We start from the raw sequence: 19,601 nt of genomic DNA, 5'->3' as shown, positions 1-19,601 counted from the left end.
TTTTCACTTAAGCATTAATGAGGGCATTTTCTTACCATTAGCTAGAATTTGCCCCAACACCATTTTCATGTACTAGTCCAAAGATTGTTCTTCACACTTGGCGTTCCCAAGAGAACCAAGGTTTCGGTGATGTACTTGACGGCTGGACTACTAAGGTTTTGAATACAGCTTTTGTAAGCTACAATAGCTCCTGTTATCAGAGCTTATTTATGTTTGTATATCTTTGATAGCCTAATTTTATTTGGTGATAATAGATTCTAGGTACTAGAAACTTGCAATTTTTTATACCCCTGATTATTAGCAACAAGAGTTCTGATTGTGTGTCACTGCAATGTACCATTACTTTGCGTTTAGGTTTTCCAATGTTAATGCATAATTCAGGATGACAGGAAGCATCCTCTTGTTGGTTAAAGCTGGCCATACACTGGCCCGATTTGCCGCCGTTTCGACAGCAGATTCGATCACTGGGATCGAATCTGCTGCCAATCGTTCACGCTACACGCCGAATTTCGATCCTTTTCGACCGATCGCTCCGTGCGGAAAATTAGTGTCGATCGCCCGTGGGTAGGGAGCGCGTCGCTAGTGGCGTTCGAGTACCCGACGCTCCACCGGCACAATTACCCCCGGTCACCGCTGCTCCGTGTCCGCGCTGGTCTCCGGCATGCTTCAGTTCTCCCTGCCCGGCAGGAAGTTTAAACAGTACAGGGCGCTCGCTCTACTGTTTAAACTTCCTGCCGGGCAGGAAGAAGTAAAGCATGCCGGGGCCGGAAACCAGAGCGGAGACGGAGCAGCGGTGACCTGGGGACTGGAGTCGCGCCGGCGGAGCAGGTAATGTATGCGGGCGGGGGAAGCGGCAGCAGCACCACCACAACAGATTGTGAACGGTTTCAGGCTGAAACCGGTTCACAATCTGTTTGCAGTAAAGGTAGCCATACGATCCCTCTCTGATCAGATTCGATCAGATAGGGATCTGTCAGTTGGTCGAATCTGATGGCAAATCGACCAGTGTATGGCTACCTTAAGGCTTTCAATCTAAGGCCCGGTTCACATTAGCGGTCGCCGTCCGGAATCGCCGTGCCGGAGCCGGACCGCATGCAGAACGGACGGAACGGACGCACGGCATAGCAATGAAAGCCTATGCGTCCGTTCACATGCGTCCGTTTCGTCCGGATCCGGACTCCGGCATAAGACCCAACATGCGCTATTTTTTGGTCCGGCTCCTCCGGCAGCCGTATCCGGAGCGGAGCCGGACTGCACCATCCGGCCAATACAAACCAATGAGAACCGGAGAGCGCACAACACACTGGCTAAAAATCCGGATGTTCTACCCCACTTCCTATGCGTATTGTAGCAGCGATTTTGGATGGGGACACATGGGCAAGCATTTTGGAGTAGAGCAGCAGTGACTTTAAACGTGCTGGAGATGTTGGCAGTATGTCGGAGGTGGAGGTGAGTGTTAAACAGCGGAGGGCCTGATTCCACAGGTCCACCTTCTGCTGACCTCCCAGACTCCACCATTTTTATTCTATTTCTACTATCTTTTGCCAAACGGATCCGTATCGCATCCTGATGAACACCTGATGCAACCTGACCGGATCGGATCCGGATCAGAACCGTACGGTTCCGATCCGGATCCGGTCAGGTCATCCGGTCCGTTTGGCAGAGAACCGCAAGTGTGAACCGGCCCTAAAGCCCCATACACACGCTCAACAGCAGTCTTTTATGCAGCACAATTATCAAACAACTTTTGTTTTGAAACAACCCAAAAAAAAAGTTGTTTGCTATTATTCAAACAACTGATAAGCCGTCAATCCAACTGTTGGATTGATGTCTTATGAGTTGTTTGAACAATAGCAAACAACTTTTTTTTGGTTGTTTGTTTCAACTAGTTTCACAACAAAAGTTGACTGATAATTGTGCTGCATTAAAGATTGCTTTTGAGCGTGTGTATGGGGCTTAAGCTCCAGCCTTCCTGCTTAAAGGAAACACGAGATGAAAATAAACTGATGAGATAAACCATTGTATCTATCCTCCTACACCTAAAATTTATTTTTTTAGCTATCATACAGTTTTATTTTTTGTTTAAATCCACTTTTCAAGTTTTTACTGTTTCATTGTTTCTGCTCAATGACATGTTTATTGATGTATGCCAGAACTAATCTATGAACGATTGACCCTTTTTATCTATTTATCTCCATACTGCTCTCAAAATCAATTTCCTGCTAGGAAAGCAGTTTATGGCTGTAATTCCTTATCAGTGAGGGTTACGGCTACAGTCTGACCAGGTTTCGAGCAGGTCCCGACCTGGGCAGAAACTGTCACTTGCATACCTCATTTTTAACTCTTTTAGGCAGAGAAATAAAAAAGGAACACAGCATATTTATCTGTGTGCTTGGCACTGTACACACACATCTATCTCATCCTGTCATATGTCACCTTGTGTCTCCTTTAACAGATTTATAGCATTGGCATATGTCAGGTATTGTGAGGTTCTATTTGCTAAGGTCCCACCTGGGTTTATCCCACTCATTCTTATTGTTCTTTCCAATGTCAGTGTAAACAGCATACAAGACAGGAGCTTCTTTGGTTTAGTCTCTGATTCACCTTGCATTTACAGGAGAGCTCACTCTGCTCATATACTGTAACACAGTCAGCCCAGTCAATGAACACATGATGTACAGAGATAGCAGATGACCAGAACACTTTGTGGCTATTTTTGTTTGAAAACTTAGTTACAAACTTGCATACCCTTCTTGCTAATTCAATCAACCTTTTGCTATATTCATTGGATTTGGATTTGGTATTCAATCATAGACTAACTAAGTTAGTAGAGTGGTTCCTGCCTTGTGATTTCTAGGATCAGTCCATGTTACAAAGAGGTAATCATCTTCTTGAAGTTTGCCAAGCTGTGTTTGTAGATCTTTTTCAATGTAGCTTTTCTTTGATGTGGTTGTTGGCTTTACACACAACCTTTGTGGGAGTGTCCATCATAACTCTATAGGGAGCCATTTTTTCCAGAGTTTGGTCCCACGGTTGATTACTTGAGGCACTAAAGACTTGTCTTTTGTCCATCTCTTGCTTGCTATTCCCCACTATTTTAAGGTTTGAGACAGCTGGACTTTTTTCACATGTTTAATTGTAGGAGGATGCTATGCTATGGGAGGATACTCACTATACAGCTAGCCAATTTTCCTCCCTCTGGTCACTCCCCTCCCTAGGACACTTCCTCACCCCCTGCATGATTGGTCAGCAACAGGAAGGAGGATGTGATGTAGCCGCCCCTTCTCCCACATGCAGAATTATTTGATGGAACAGAAAGACATTGGCAGATGGGAAGGAAAGTAAAGGTAGAGATCATGCCTTCTGCCACTCTCCTTTCTATCTGTCTCCAGGGTCTGCTGACCTGATACCATCAGGGAAACTTAAGAGCCTGCAACCATTTGTCAACTAGTACATCTTGGACCTCAATACTGCTTAGCAACCATGCACCTAGTACTGCAAATAAGAACCCACAGCAACTTAACAACCACAGCACCTACAGTGACTTAGCAACCGCTGGACCTTGGCACCCACTGCATCCTAACACTTACTGGGTTTGATTCACTAAATTTCATGCATTATTTCACCTTACTTACTGAGGCGCTACTCCTGCTACTGCTGAAATTCTGTTTGTCCCCACGTTTATTGCCTGAGGAAGCGGGCGTGGCCTGCGAAACGCGTTGTACTTTTGGGGTACTATATAATAAATGTGATTACTATTATACAGACAGTCTTTCATGTCTGCTTTATGGAGGTAAGTCCACCGCTTCCTCCAAGCAAATTTTAAAGGTTTTATCCACTTTTACCCTGCTGACGCCTCTGTTCCCCGTTTGCTTTCCAGTCACCTGCATCTTCCGGGGTTTCCCTCAGTCTTCTGGTTTCCTCTGTGGAACTCTCCAGTCCTCTGCAGCTTGCCAGGATTTCCCTCAGCTTGCTGGTTTCCTCTGTGGTACTCTCCAGTCACCTGCAACCACCCGGCGTTTCCCTCAGCCTGCTGGTTTCCTCTGTGGAACTCTCCAGCCTTCCGTGGCTTCCTCCAGCCTGCCCGTTCCCTCCTGGGTTCCTAGCCTGCTAGCTCCCTTCTCAGGGTAGGCTGTCAATATATCCAGGACTTACCCTGTCAGTCAGTACCCCTCCTGGGATTCTATCTGTCAGCTTCTTACCCAGGATTCCCCCTGCCTATCCGTTGCTCCCAGGAACCAATCAGCCAGCTTCCTTCCTGGGTTTTCCTCAGCCTGCCAGTTCCTTCCTGGGATCCCTATTGGTTAGGTCTTGCTGTCCTGCCTATCTGTCCTGCTAGCCTGTCTTGCCTAACTTTGCCAGTATCGCCTACAATCCCGTCAGGTACCCTCTGTTCTTCCAGTCACTGGTGCGGTAGTCTTAGGGGTTGTGACCTGGCGAGCACCAGGCAGCAAAGTAGTCCGCCACCCACTAGAGGTGACGGCCTATCATCCCTTGCAGGGTGCGCTGGTGAAGATCTGTGCTCCCTTAGACCCCCGCTTGGGGCTGCTTTCCCCTTGATACAAGTGATGGGATCAACAGAACCCCAACGGTTCACAAGAACCCTGACAAATTGGTACCCACTTCACTTTAGCATCCACAACAAATGGCACCCAATTTTGTTCAGCACCCACTGCAACTCGCTACGCATTAGAATCCATGGCAAATGGTACCTACTGCTAGATAGCAGCCGCTGCTGCTTGGCGCCCACTGCAACTTGACACCCACTGCTGTATAGCACTCAATGCATATGGGCATCACTGTTGGTTAGCACCCACTGCTCGCTTACTACTTGTCACCCACTACCTCCTACTTGACAAACTACTTTCGGGGCACACATTGCACCATATCAACTACAGCAATTTGGTTACGACTGAAACTTAGCACCCACAGCAACTAAACACCTCTTAGCACCCACGGGACCTTCGCACCAAAAGCAACTTGGCACCCACAGCAATTTTACATCCAATAATTTTACATCCAATAAAATGTTGAACCACAATAACTTGCCACTCACTGTTACCCAGCACTCAGTAATATTTGGTACCTGCTACTTGTCTGTCACCTACTTCTAATCAGCCAGTACCAGTACCTACTACTACTACTACTAACCTCTTTTTGTATTATTGCTTGTCACCTACTACCTTTCACCTGCTGACTGCCACTAAAATGTACCGATCATGACTTGCCTGCCATAGATTCTACTGGTCACTACCAGCCTGCCACTAGATTCTACCTATCGCTCTGTGCTTGGCACTAGAATCTAATGAACACTATCATCTCTCACTATAATGTACAGACCAATACCTGTGTGCCAATAGAATCTGCCAGTCGATACCGCATACATTAAAAAAGGCCATCTGGAAATGTGGGTGCCTGGTGAAGCCGCTAATAGAATATTGGTAATTTTACCAATTTTCTCATATTGCTTTACCTGACCTTCCTCACACACTACCCTTTCCACTACAACTGCTTAGCTTTGCCCTGCCAATTGTGTTGCAGCCTCTGTTTATTGATTTAGCTTTCCAAATACCATGTACTGTATCTACTATTTAATGCAATAGCTGCCACAACTATTTGCTGTAGCTGCTTATTTTTTCTGTGTGCAAAAATGTCTGCCTTGGTGCCCGGTTGCCGCTTAATTAGCATTATACTTAATACTGGTGCCCAAATTGATAAGTAGCTGCATGTGCACAAATGACAGGCAGCCTATTGGGCCAATCAAAGTGTGGGGATAATGTCCTTTAAAGTGATTGGACCCGCAGGGGCTCAGGGCAGGACGAGTGGAGCTCTCGTCTTTACCAATTAGCAGGCATAAGTTCGTAGCGTCGCTATACTACTCTGATAAGGCACATTAACTTTGATAAGGCATGCTAACTCTGATAAAGCACGCTATTATAGTGGATCAACCCCAGTGTGCATTAATGCAGTACAACATGAAATCTAGGTTCTCATACTTTATGCCTAATATTTGTCCCTGCACACAGTGAGTTGTATTCACTAAACACCAGTACAATTGCTATGTGCAGATACCGCACAGCAATTTTACCAGTGTTTACACTAATAGTTATGTACACAACACTCAGGTTGCTTCTGTAACACATGTTATGCTATTTACATTTAATGTAAATGACACGTGCTATGTGCACCACACAAACTACTGCTGCTCATTGAATATAACCCAATGTCTGCTTTTTACTGGAATGCACTATTGGCACTGCACGTCTAACCCCTAATTTGGCGCCCAGAGGTGGTCCAGATATTCTGGGATCCAGTACCCCTGGTAGCCTTTCAGAGGCATAGCACTTGTATTGGGCACAGTACTTATACTGTTCTAACATTTTTAACTCTATAGAAATTCAATTTTCCTGTATTAATATCATACTGTCTCAAACAGCTATGCTCCCTTGTGTTATTGCTCTCCAAACATCTAGCATGGGTCATGTATGTAATATTTGTCAGCAATTGTGTAGTTAAATACCCATGTTAAGTGTAATCTTAACCTGATTGTTTCCAGGTAATTGGCCTGGGACTGATCTGGGCTTATTCCTGGCTTTTAAGCCTTGTACACATGCTAAAGGATACTCGTCTGAGGCTGCCACACAGTGCCATTTTGGCCCAGAATCCAGCATGCGTACAGGTGCCCCAGGTCATCACAGAGATACGCCAAACTGGATCTCTAAGGGTTAGCACTAAACAAGTGACGGTGCATTTTTCTGGTGGTTACCTGCAGAAAGCTGCTCTAACTTGCAACACCCCGTTGTCCCTGCTTACCTCTCCATTAAACAGTACATGTCACACAGCTATAACAGAGCACTGTGTCTGTAAAGCACATCTTCCCTATAGTGTCTGTAAATTGGATCTTCCTCACAGTGTCCTAACAATGGAGCACAATTGTTATGTGATACTGATAGCTCTTGTGAACTCAATCGTAGTGTGGTTTTGTATACTTATAAAACTTTTGAATCATGTTCTTATGTCTTGTAATGCTTAATAAACACAATGAGATTTTCTGGCAGATTTACTGCCAGATCGACTATTTGCAGCATGTCCGTTCTGATTTCCGATCAACTTTCTGATTGATTTTTCGCTCATTTCTACTAAAAATCGGAAATCACATAGGACAGGCTGGAAATAGTCAATCTGGCATTAAATCTGCCAGAAAATCTCATTGTGTGGCATAAGGTTAGCCCGGGTAAAACTCCCAGTAAGTTATCAAAATGTTTGTGACCTTTTCTTAGCATTGGCTATGTTTTCCAATGATAATATTAACTGGTTTATTGAACTTTAAGAATGCAGGCAAATATGAATTTAAAAATCACTGTTTGCCTTTGTTTTTTATCGTTGAAAAAAAAAATTTGAAGAGTGAATATGATAAAATCTTATCTAATTTATGATAGCAGACAGTCTTTTATACAGAATATTACATACAGCTGGACAAGTGGGTAAATTCACTGCAGTTTATGTTAATCTTTGTTTAGCAACCTATGGAACTCTTAGGGCTGGTGCACACCGCAAGAGCTTTTTAAATGCTAGATATTTTAAAAGCTCTTGCTAAAACAATGCTATGGGGGATTTTTACAAAATCACATCACTCCAGTGTGCACACAAACCTAGCATAACATTACAAAGCGCTCAGAAAAGCTCTTCTGGTGTGCACCAGCCCTTATTTGAGTCAAACACCAACATCAGCTGCTACTGTCCTTCCAATGGGGTTAGAAGATATTCTCTTCAATTGCAATATATAAAGGTGTTTTTTCCATGCCTGCATTTTCAAGTTGGGTTGCTTTAGCAGCAGTAAAATATAATGAAGTCACGCTTCCGAATTGGCCTGTGTAAACTAAGTAATTTCTTCTGTTTGAGACCCTCTGTTAAATCATTGCTGTGTTGTACACAAAACTATAAGGTAAAGCTTCTTACAAAATTTTAATTGCAGACTGATGTTGCAGTTTTTGATGTGTAGTCAAACTGACAAGTTTAACCCCCTTAAAACATCAAAAACAGCATTGTAGCCCTTTGGCCACCATTCACTGCTGAGATGAGGTTATTCTTGAAGTGAATGTCAACATTCATGAAAAAAATCCTCTCATTAGAGGAACAGGAAGGCTCTATAAGTAGTGTTCCCCCAACCCTGTCCTCAAGGCCCACCAACAGTGCATATTTTGTAGAAATCCACAGAGGTAGTTAATCAGCTCTGCTGAGACATTCATTTCTTCACCTGTGCATGTTTGTGGTTTTCTGCACATGCATGTTTTCTGCATGTACTGTTGGTTGGCCTTGAGAACAGGGTTGGGGAACAAAAACAACAAAAACAGATCTTTACCTATGGAGAGGGAAAGCTCTGGATCCTATAAGTTATAGGATCCAGAGCTTTCCCTCTCCATAGGTAAAGATCTGTTTTTTTTGTTTTTGTTTTATAACTTCAAATTACATTGCCTTTACATAGAAGGTGTTGGCTTGATGTAGACTTAGGCTGCTTTCACAGTAAGACGTTACAGGCGCACGTTAGTGCAGCCTGTAACGCAGCCTAACTCACAGTAATGTAAAATGGATGGGCTGTTCACAGTGCCCACGTTGCGTTACAGGGTAATGCTACACGTTCCCATAAAGTGCAGCATGCTGTGCGTTCTAAGCGGCTTTAGCCGCGTCAGGCTGTTTGCACGTGCTCAGTGATGTGTTTTTTTTTTATTTTTGGAGGCGGGGAGAGTCTGCTAATGCGGCAAGCCACATGGCTATTTAATATTCACTGCACTGCAGTGTTTATTTCCTGGACAGCCGCTTATTGGCTGGCGGGACCACGTGATGCGGAGTGTTCCGCTCACGTGGTCTCCGCCGGCGCATAGGACAAAACAGGCCCACCAAGAGCTGCTTAACGCAGCTCTATGTAGCGTCCTGCTCCAACACCACCAGGCGTTGCGTTAGGGGCACATTATGCGACCTATAACGTCCCCTAAAACGCAACGTCTTGGTGGGAAAGATACCTTAAGGCAGGGAAAACTATTTTCATGCACATTTTCTGCACAAACAAAACACATTTGTGTGATACAGTAATAATAAATGGCTTTGTCTAACCAACAACTGTGAATGAAAGTGGACATTTTGGACAATCTCAATCATATATTCTAAAAAGAAAAAAGCAGATATTTAACAAATATGTAAACTTATGAGCACAAGAACTGTACATGCTATACGTTAATCGTATGGAATAAACATTCTTCACAATCTTGGGTGACAATTTAGCACCTGCATTGCTGTGGTTTATTGATGTATAAACATGAATCCTAAAACAGATTATTAACAAGTGCTATTGACTTTCATTCTTCCACTTCTCACCCATGCTCATCTGTGTCACTTTCCTTTTTTGCATTTTAGTGCTATTTATTTATTATTTATTTATTTATTGTACTTATAAAGCGCCAACATATTACGCAGCGCTGACATATTATGCTATTCCTGTTTCAAAGTGCCAAAAACCAGACTGTTGGGCCAGTCATGTGGAGAGCAACCTGGGTGTCCTTTTTTATTTTTTTTTGTCTGCCCCAGTACATCTTCTTGGTGGCATAGTACACGCAGGGCCGGATTTTACCATAAGGCACTGTAGGCTTGTGCCTACAGTGCCTTATGTAGGAAAGAAGGCTCCCCTCCCCAAATGTCCCCCTACCTATTAGGGGCTACTTAATACTGGGGCGGGGGTACATCTGGCTCCCTATACTTGGGGGGAACGTACTACCTAGATTAATGGGGATACCAAATACTGGGGAACATCTGGCTACCTAGTCAGGGGAGGAGGGATGCCTACCTAATATGGGTGTGTGGCCTGAGCCTACCTAATATGGGTGTGTGGCCTGAGTGAAGAGGCAGAGTGTAGGGCACCAGTACTCCTGTACCTACCTGTTGAAAATAATCGATCTGGCAGTAAATCTGCTAGAAAATCTCATTGTGTGTACCAGGCGTTAGACTGTGGAGCAGTGATGAGTGAAAAGTGATATTCTTTTTGCAATCCTTTTCATGAAAATAATAAGTTCGACTTTGAGTGAAAATGCCATCAACAGTCATTCTTTAAGTTTGTAATTTTCCGTGATTTTTCACAGTAAAAATTGTGTTTTTGCCGATTGCCACATTCTGAAAATACAGTGTATTTTTGCAAATATTTTCTTGATATAGTAAACTACTTTTTCCTGGTCCCTTGGAGCCTACTATAAAGGGATTCTACTGTACTATAGCACAACTTAAACCCTGTCTCAGATCTTAGAGGACAACTGCAGTGAGAGGTAAATGGAGGCTGCCATATTTAGTTCCTTTTAAGCAATACCAGTTGCCTGGCTTCCCTGCTGATCTTCTGCCTCTAATGCTTTTAGCCTTAGACCCTGAACAAGCATGCAGCAGATCAGGTGTTTCCGACATTGTCAGATCTAACAATATTAGCTGCATACTTGTTTCTGGTGTTATTCAGACACTAGTGCAGCCAAATAGATCAGCAGGGCAGCCAGGCAACTGCTTTTGGATAAAAGAAAATAAATATGGCACCCTCCATAAACCTCTTACTTCAGTGGTCATTTAAGGAGTATTTATAATCACAGCGGAGTAGTAGTAGATATCTTCTATTTAATGCAAGTACATGCCGAAAAAGGGGTTAGGAGGTAATGTGGCATTTTGTGTTGCACGTGGTGTTTTATGAAAAGCAGGGACAAAATATTAGGAGAAACTTAAATCTGAGATAACACTATACTGTGCTTATTCCTCAGGTGCTCTTGGTGAGCAGCAGTCGCTATCCAGATCGATGGATTGTTCCAGGTGGTGGCTTGGAGCCAGAGGAGGAGTCAAGTGCAACAGCTGTTCGGGAAGTTTTTGAAGAGGTATGAGCCATTTTAAAGAGGAGCTGTGAGCCATACGATCTCAGAAAAAAAACACATATATATATAAGTAGATAAATACTTGCTCTACTTACATACAGTATGTTTTGCACTGTCCAAGTTTTTATTTTAGTGATTTTTCTGTAGTAAAAAAAGAGAAAATCCTTCTTAGGAGTCTCCATTTTAACTGTGTCTATCTTGAAGCTAGTCCTGATGTCCTTTCCTCCCTTACTCTCCTCTGCCTGATTGTGTATGCATTGCCCGCCTTCCTCCCAGTCCAGTCTTAAGGCATTACCACCCAGCTCTCCAATAGAAAGTGCATTGTCTCAGCATGAGAAATATTGGCCAATCAGAGAGGAACAAAGGTGTGGAAGGGGAAAACGGAAGGGAAAGAGGCTTCAGCCAATCAGGCTGCATTAGTTAACTATGAAATGCTGGCTTTAGCAAATGTTCCCAAGAGCTATTTTTAACTATTATCAGTTCTGCATCTACCAAAAACTGAAGGTCATATAGGCAGATTATCTCTTAGGCCCCTTTTTCACTTGCACGCTGCATCAGCCCACGTGACGCATCCACGTCGCAAGGACCATATGAGTCTATGGAGCCTTGCACCCAATGCGACACGGTGCGCTGAAAGTATCAAGGTTCCCAACGCAAAGTCTGCAGTGCATTGCCACATGAACCGTGCCTACCGCACAGATTATACAGTAATGTAAGTCGATGGGCAACACAGCAAGTGTGAACGAAGGGAGTGTGATGCGGCACGCATGCATGAACCGTTGGTAATCGCAGTGACATACTTCCTGCCCAGCAGAGAGTACAACACTAGCTGGGTAGCGGCGCTATAGATATGACCCTGTGGTGCAGGTTCATATGAAGGCTGGTTTGTGCAGGTGTGAAACCGGCCTACAAGTGAACCTGAGGTGAAAATTAATCGATGAGTTAAACAATTATATTTATGCTCCTACTCCTAAAAATGACTTTTTTTTGTTAGATATCCCATGGTTTTATTTTATATTCAAACATTTAGAAAATAGATTGAATGTTTTTTATTGTATCTGCTCAATGGCATTCTATGAAGTGTCCCAGAGTTAAAATACATGAACTATTGAGCTTTTTCTATCTCTCACCTGCACTCAGAAGTTGTATTCTCCCAGGAAAGCTTTTATGGCTGTAATTTGCTTATCAGTGAGGCTTAAGGTGGCCATACACTGGTCGATGTGCCATTAGATCGACCAGCTGACAGATCCCTATCTGATCGAATCTGATCAGATAGGGATCGTATGGCTGCCTTTACTGCAAACAGATTGTGAATCGATTTCAGCCTGAAACCGATCACAATCTGTTCAGCTGCTCCTGCCGCCTGTCCCCCCCCCCCGTATACATTACCTGAGGCTGGCTCCCGGGCGTCTTCTCTGCACTGCACCGCACTGCTGTTCTTGCTCCATCCCGGCGCTTCCTGTGTTACTCCGTGACCAGGAAGTTCAAATAGAGCGCCCTCTATTTCAACTTCCTGGTCACCGGAGTGACACAGGAAGTATAAGCGTACACTGGGAGATGCGGAAATGCGGTGCAGCGAGGAGAAGAGGACCCCGGAGCCAGCTTCAGGTAATGTATACATGCTCGGATCGGGCCCGAATCGTACGCCGCAAGCGACGCGCTCCTACCGCCGGGCGATCGAGGGTAATTTCCCGCACGGCGCGATCGACGGTCCGATCCGATTTCGGGAGGGAATCGGATCGGCGGGTGCGTTTAGCGCAAGCGATTGGCAGCAGATCCGATCCCAGGATCGGATCTGCTGTCGAAACGGCCGTGAATCGAGCCAGTGTATGGCCTGCTTTACTATATTCCTGACAAGGTACCGACAAGACAGAAGCTGTCACTTGCATCCCTGAAAATAAACTCTTTCAAAAAAGAAAAAAACAGCCTGGTTATTAATGTTTTGCACTGTAAATACACATGTTTATCTCATCATGTCACATATCGCCTCGGGTATACTTCCACAAAGCTCCCAAAACTTGTGACATGTTACTGTGCTTCTTTAGGAGTAACATGTTCTTAAATTCTTCTGAAAATAGCAATCATCCTCATCTAAAACAGTCAAGCTGTCTGAAAGCTTGACTGACAACTGGCTATCCTAACCAGCTGTCAGCCTGTTATTAAAGGAAACCTGAAATGATATGCAGGATGACTTTTTTTTTATTTTACAATAAATACAGTACCAGTTGCCAGACTGTCATGCTGACCTCTGATTGTGATCCTTTTAGCCACAGACCCTGAGCAAGAATGCAGATCAGATCAGATGTTTCTGACTAAAATCTGACAAGATTAACTGTATGTTTGATTCAGACACTACTGATGTCAGAATGATCAGCAGGGCAGCCATGCAACTGGTATTGTTTAAAAGGAAATAAATATGGCAACTTCCCTAATCCACTTACATCAGGTTCCCTTCAAAGTTTTAGTCTGTAGATGCTAATTTTCATAATCTGTTATCTTCACATTAGCATCACAATGATAGATATACGTTTTAAAAGTTATTGGACACCGAGGAAGCGAAATTCACTTGGTGTCATTCATTTTTTTTATTTTTTTTTTATTCGTTTACGAATGTTGACCATGTTACAGTTTTATTTGTATTATTCTTGTAGTGTGTTTTTGTTGTTTTACATGATCATCTTTTGTTTCTTATAGGCTGGAGTTAAAGGCATATTAGGTCGGATGCTGGGTGTGTTTGAGGTAAGTAATGGTAGTTTGCAAAGACTTTCTTTGGTGAAGGCAACATAACAAATTAATAAACCAGTTTGCTTTGGCATTCTATCAAACAAAAATAATTTATTATATTATCAGTGTGTGCTTAGTGCATTGTACACTATTTTGTCCTGGGTTCCATAACTACAACTGTTTTTTTTATATCTGTTAACAAATTATGCTTATTCTCAGAAGTATTTGCATCAAGCCTCTGTGTGTGGTCTTAAAGTACCCCTGGAGATCAGCAGGACTGAAGTGGGAAATTTGGGCACCTGCACTGCCCAATATATAGCAGGTCCCTTCAGGGGGTGGCATACACCATAATTTCACAGTATAGGCACAATTTATGGCGGCGCCCTAACATTATCGTGATTGTTGGCGGTTTGTGTGAGGGGGTGTTTTAAGGTTAGGCATTGGTAAGGGAGGGTTCTGTGTGAGAATAGTGTTAGGTTAAGTTGTAGTAACATATTGATATTTTACTACGGTAATTTAGACATTAAAAACACAGAATATCAGTAAATGTTACCAAGATTGTAGTAGCCGAATTTGGGCGCACAAATTAACTTGTGCCTCTTTTTCATGCACACAGCAGGACTGCTAGGCAACTAGTATTGTTTAAATAGAAATAAATATGGCAGGCATCCTATGCTTCTAACTTCAGGTTTCCGTTAATATGAAGTGCTATAATATAAGTTAGTGGACTTCCCCCTAAAAAAATATTGGCCCTAGACTACGATGGATGTATGACTATGGCAGGGATTAGATTGGGTGCTTCTTTGAGGAACAGTTACTGACAAGACTATATATACTCTGTAAAGCAAAGCAGAAGATGTTGGCGCAATATAAATACTAAATAATAATAATAAATCTACAGTAAAATTGACAAACCTGTATGGATACAAAAGTAGATTGTATAAATTAACTTAAATAGGTGGCTGTCACTTTTCACACATGGGCCTGGATTCACAAACCTATGGCAATGTTGCTGTTACTACAGATGACAGTGTGATATGCCTAACACTAACCTCCCCCCACCTTCACCTAACCCTAATACCTTATGGTTAATTTTACCAGTGATTACAGTTTTTTAAGTGTCTCCACCAAATTTAACAGCCCTATGCCTACGATAATCTGAAACCGGTAAATTAACTACTGTAAGGGCCCTTTTCCACTTGCAGTCGCTAGCGTTCACGCTGAACGCTAGCGATTGCTGAATCGCAATTACCGGCGATTCCCCGACGTTCGCGGCCGCGATTTTGCTATGCTATGCACTGCATAGCAAAATCGCGGCAAAAGTCGCTCCGCGGCGCGATCGCGATCAAGTAAAAAACGAATCGCGGTAGTGGAAATTACCTACCGCGATTCCTATGTTAAAAAGCAAACCGTAGCGATTTTAAAATCACTAGCGGTTTGCGGTTTTGCGATTAAGCAGTCGCAAACGCTGTAGTGGAAAAGGGCCCTTACAGATATGGTGGGGGAGAACTTTACAAGAAGGGAACAAAAATCTGCCCCTCTTTTTGCAAAGCCTCCTTGTTAAGTTCAAGGACAAGGGGCTCATCCCCACCTCACCACGGGAGAAAGTACCTCACACATGTTGTAGAAAGTTTCTGGTGAAAATTTATGATGGGATCTGGATCTGAGCCCACTTTAATAATAATAAGAGCAACCATAGATCTATCCAGGTTAAAGTCAATGGGAACTGTATTTTAAAAAAAATGAAGCAGATACTTACCTAAGGAGAGGTAAGGCTCTGGGTCCTATAGAGCCTGCCCTCTCCTCTCTCAGGGGCTCTTGTTCCTTTTCTGGCTCTTCCCGGGCATGGGGGACTTCGGAAGTCTTCAGGAGCTGAGTCCTCCCGAAGACCGGTGACTCTGTACTGCACCTCCGTGATCGCGCGAGAGAAGGTGCTTGCAGTACAGAGCCGCTTGTCTTCAGGAGGACTCGGGCTCCGATTTCTGAAGCCTCCTTCGGCTGGGGAAAGCTGTATTTGACTAATTTACTAAAATACTGCTATTGGGGGAGCCAATGCAGGAACGAGAGCACCAAGAGAGGAGCGTGAATGTTCTATAGGACCCAGAGCCTTCCCTCTCCTTAGGTAAGTATCTGCTTCATTTTTTTAAAATGCGGCTCCTATTGACTTCAATAGGTAAAGTAGGTCATTTTTGACCCTATACCAATTTAATGTGAACATAAAGTCAAAAAAAAAAAATTAGATTAACTCACCTCCTGGCCGCAATAGCAGCATAGGGGGCGATATACAGGCTGGGAACGCGAACAATCACTCGCGTTCCCATGCCTGTTGGCCAGTGACGGCCAAACCGGAAGTGTTCGCCGGCGGGTGCAGAAGCATCTGAGCGGGGCTGCGAGGGCACCGATCGTCTGCAGGGGGCTGAGGGAAGCCCCAGGTGAGTTCATCTCATTTTTTTTTGTTGACTTTAGGTTCACTTTAAAAGGGGTGTCCTATTGAACTATGACTGTACAATGTCTTGAACTTCTCATGTATATATGTTCCCCAATATTTGTTTTGTACTATGTACAGTGTTACAGGAGAGGTTGGCACTATATAAATAAAAAATAATAATAATACACGGATCAATGGATTTCACTTTGGTGAAAATTTGATTGAATTTCACATTAATGTAAATTTGGATAAAAGTTCTCATTGAGGAATTGTTGAGGAGAAGCAACTTTTTTGCTACTACAAATTTTATACTGAAACTTTCAAAATAGTTATCATTTATTATAAAAGCTGTAATTGTTGCCACATCACTATTTAATGTTAATTTTAAAAAACTCGCCTTGATATTAACCAGAGCTTTGTGCATGAATTGAAACAATTAAGACAAAGGGGCTTTACAAGTTGCAGGAATCTTATAATGGTGACTACTACCTAAATTCAGCATTTACCCTTTTTATAAATTGTCTATTCGGGATTGTATAAGAGAGAGGGTACTGGAAAATTCTATGTTTAACCAACATACAACATATTCAATGTTCCACATATTTCACTGTCAAGTTTTTTGATACCTCCCAAAAACATTTCTGATGTCTGGTCACAAATACTGCTGTAGTGCTGCAATCACCTCAGAATAATTTAAAAACTGTTCTTTCTATCAAAAACTCTATATAAGGATTGAAAACCGCAATTGTTAGTTTAAGCAAGATTTAGTGAGTAGGGTAGATGGTCTGTGTACTCAAACTCCAAATTTATTTAAAAGCAGGGGCATTGCCATTTTGCAATGTCCCTTGTTTTATTTTCACATCAAATTAGATATTATGCATGAGCTGTTGTGGCTCTTCTAAAGATAGTCATCCAAATACCTTCCTCATCCTCCTACAAAACAAGTGACCATGACCTTTGTTGGCATTGGAGTATCATTGTGTACCTCTACTGCTAGAACTATTGTCTCGTCTCTGGACCATTGTGGTATAACAATATTTCATCACCTGTGATGAGTCGTTCCAAAAATTATCACTGTCTCAGAATGCTGCAAAATCTAGTCGGATATGTCCATTTAGTTTCATTTTAATTACCATCTAAATATTTGGCACCCATTGGGCTAACGGATTCTGTATTTCCCTTTCTACTCACTGGTTATATCTCGTGTTTCAGTATTTGTCGATTCTCCAAAATTAGGTCATTTACTTAATCAACACATGCAGTTTTTGACACTGTTAAGGACCACCCAAATTTTGCTGCATATCAAAATCTCCATGCTGAAAGTTAGCACTCCACTTATTTACAGTTAATAATGATAGGCACTTATCACTTAAAGGAAACCTGAGAAGTAAATAATGCTGTATTTATACTTACTGGGGTTCCCTCCAACCCTATGAGGACTGTGGGGTGCCTCGCTGTCCTTCTCTGTTGTCCCTTGGTCACCACTGGTATCTGCTTCCATCGGGCAGAACTTGCCCGTCGCTGTGAGCATTTTGAGCATGCATGGCTCTCGGAAGAACGAACCGCACCTGTGCAGAACCCATACAGCGGCGGTCACGTGACCGAGCCTGGTATGGGGAAAGGCTACGCATTTGCAGTAGCACAGACTCCCAGTGAAGTTGTGCGCTACCAGAGCCGACTGCGAGAGAATGCAGGGGACCCAGAGGACGCTGAGGGACCTCGCAGGCTACGGGGGCCGGAGAAAGCCCCAGGTAAGTTCAAATTCTATTTTTAATGTCTGTTCAGGGTCCCTTTAACAATGGTAAACAATGCTCTTTCAGTGACAGAATTACACTTCGAGTTTGGTAGTGAATCAGGCCAAGAGCTTTTCATTTAAACCTGCTTACAGCATCTAAATATGGTACAGTAAAGATTGGGCTTGTTCAGTAAATCTGACCAGAAAATTTGCCAACCAGATCTTAAAGCCCTTAAAGAGAACCCGAGGTGTGTTTAACCACTTGAGGACCGCCCCCAGCCGATGGGCGGCGGCAAAGACCGGGCCCAAACGACCGCAATACGCCCATCGGCGGGGGCGGCTGCGGGAGTGTCTGTGCGGCGATCGCGTCATTCGTGACGCGATCAGCCGCCGGGGACTGGCTCCGCCCACCGTTCGTTGTAACCCGCCGGCCGTTCGGAAGCGCCGGCGGGTTACTAGCACCCGGATCGCCGCATGTAACAAGTATAATAGGCTTTGTAATGTATACAAAGCCTATTATACTGGCTGCCTCCTGCCCTGGTGGTCCCAGTGTCCGAGGGACCACCAGGGCAGGCTGCAGCCACCCTAGTCTGCACCCAAGCACACTGATTTCCCCCTCCCCTGCCCCCTGATCGCCCACAGCACCCCTCAGACCCCCCCCTGCCCACCCCCCAGACCACTGTTTGCACCCAGTCACCCCCCTAATCACCCATCAATCACTCCCTGTCACTATCTGTCAACGCTATTTTATTTTTAAGTCCCTAATCTGCCCCCTACTCCCTCCTGATCACCCCCCCACCCCTCAGATTCTCCCCAGACCCCCCCCCCCCCAGACCCCCCCCCCCCCGTGTACTGTATGCATCTATCCCCCCTGATCACCTGTCAATCACCTGTCAATCACCTGTCAATCACCCGTCAATCACCCCCTGTCACTGCCACCCATCAATCAGCCCCTAACCTGCCCCTTGCGGGCAATCTGATCACCCACCCACACCAATAGATCGCCCGCAGATCCGACATCAGATCACCTCCCAAATCCATTGTTTACATCTCTTATCTCCTCTAAACACCCACTAATTACCCATCAATCACCCCCTATCACCACCTGTCACTGTTACCCATCAGATTAGACCCTAATCTGCCCCTTGCGGGCACCCAATCACCCGCCCACACGCTCAGATTGCCCTCAGACCCCCCCTTATCAATTCGCCCGTGCAATATTTACATCTGTTATTCCCTGTAATAACCCACTGATCACCTGTCAATCACCCATCAATCACCCCCTGTCACTGCCACCCATCAATCACCCCCTGTCACTGCCACCCATCAATCAGCCCCTAACCTGCCCCTTGCGGGCAATCTGATCACCCACCCACACCAATAGATCGCCCGCAGATCCGACATCAGATCACCTCCCAAATCCATTGTTTACATCTCTTATCTCCTCTAAACACCCACTAATTACCCATCAATCACCCCCTATCACCACCTGTCACTGTTACCCATCAGATTAGACCCTAATCTGCCCCTTGCGGGCACCCAATCACCCGCCCACACGCTCAGATTGCCCTCAGACCCCCCCTTATCAATTCGCCCGTGCAATATTTACATCTGTTATTCCCTGTAATAACCCACTGATCACCTGTCAATCACCCATCAATCACCCCCTGTCACTGCCACCCATCAATCACCCCCTGTCACTGCCACCCATCAAACAGCCCCTAACCTGCCCCTTGCGGGCAATCTGATCACCCACCCACACCAATAGATCGCCCGCAGATCTTCTCTCCTCTAAACACCCACTAATTACCCATCAATCACC

The 19,601-nt window shown here is 44.2% G+C and overlaps 1 protein-coding gene across 1 annotated transcript in view; it reads left to right on the top strand.

The window, feature by feature from the left end:
• Positions 1–19,601, top strand: part of NUDT3 (nudix hydrolase 3) — a 45,562-nt gene that overhangs the window by 18,264 nt on the left and 7,697 nt on the right. Inside the window, exons 2-3 of the mRNA XM_068269399.1 lie at positions 10,785–10,895; positions 13,587–13,631. Of these exons, the coding sequence (XP_068125500.1) occupies positions 10,785–10,895; positions 13,587–13,631 (156 nt within the window). The remainder of the gene's footprint in view (positions 1–10,784; positions 10,896–13,586; positions 13,632–19,601) is intronic.

This window comes from Hyperolius riggenbachi, chromosome 2, assembly GCF_040937935.1.
Source record: "Hyperolius riggenbachi isolate aHypRig1 chromosome 2, aHypRig1.pri, whole genome shotgun sequence".
Taxonomy (NCBI): Eukaryota; Metazoa; Chordata; class Amphibia; order Anura; family Hyperoliidae; genus Hyperolius; species Hyperolius riggenbachi.
This window is presented reverse-complemented; position numbering and strand designations above follow the sequence as displayed.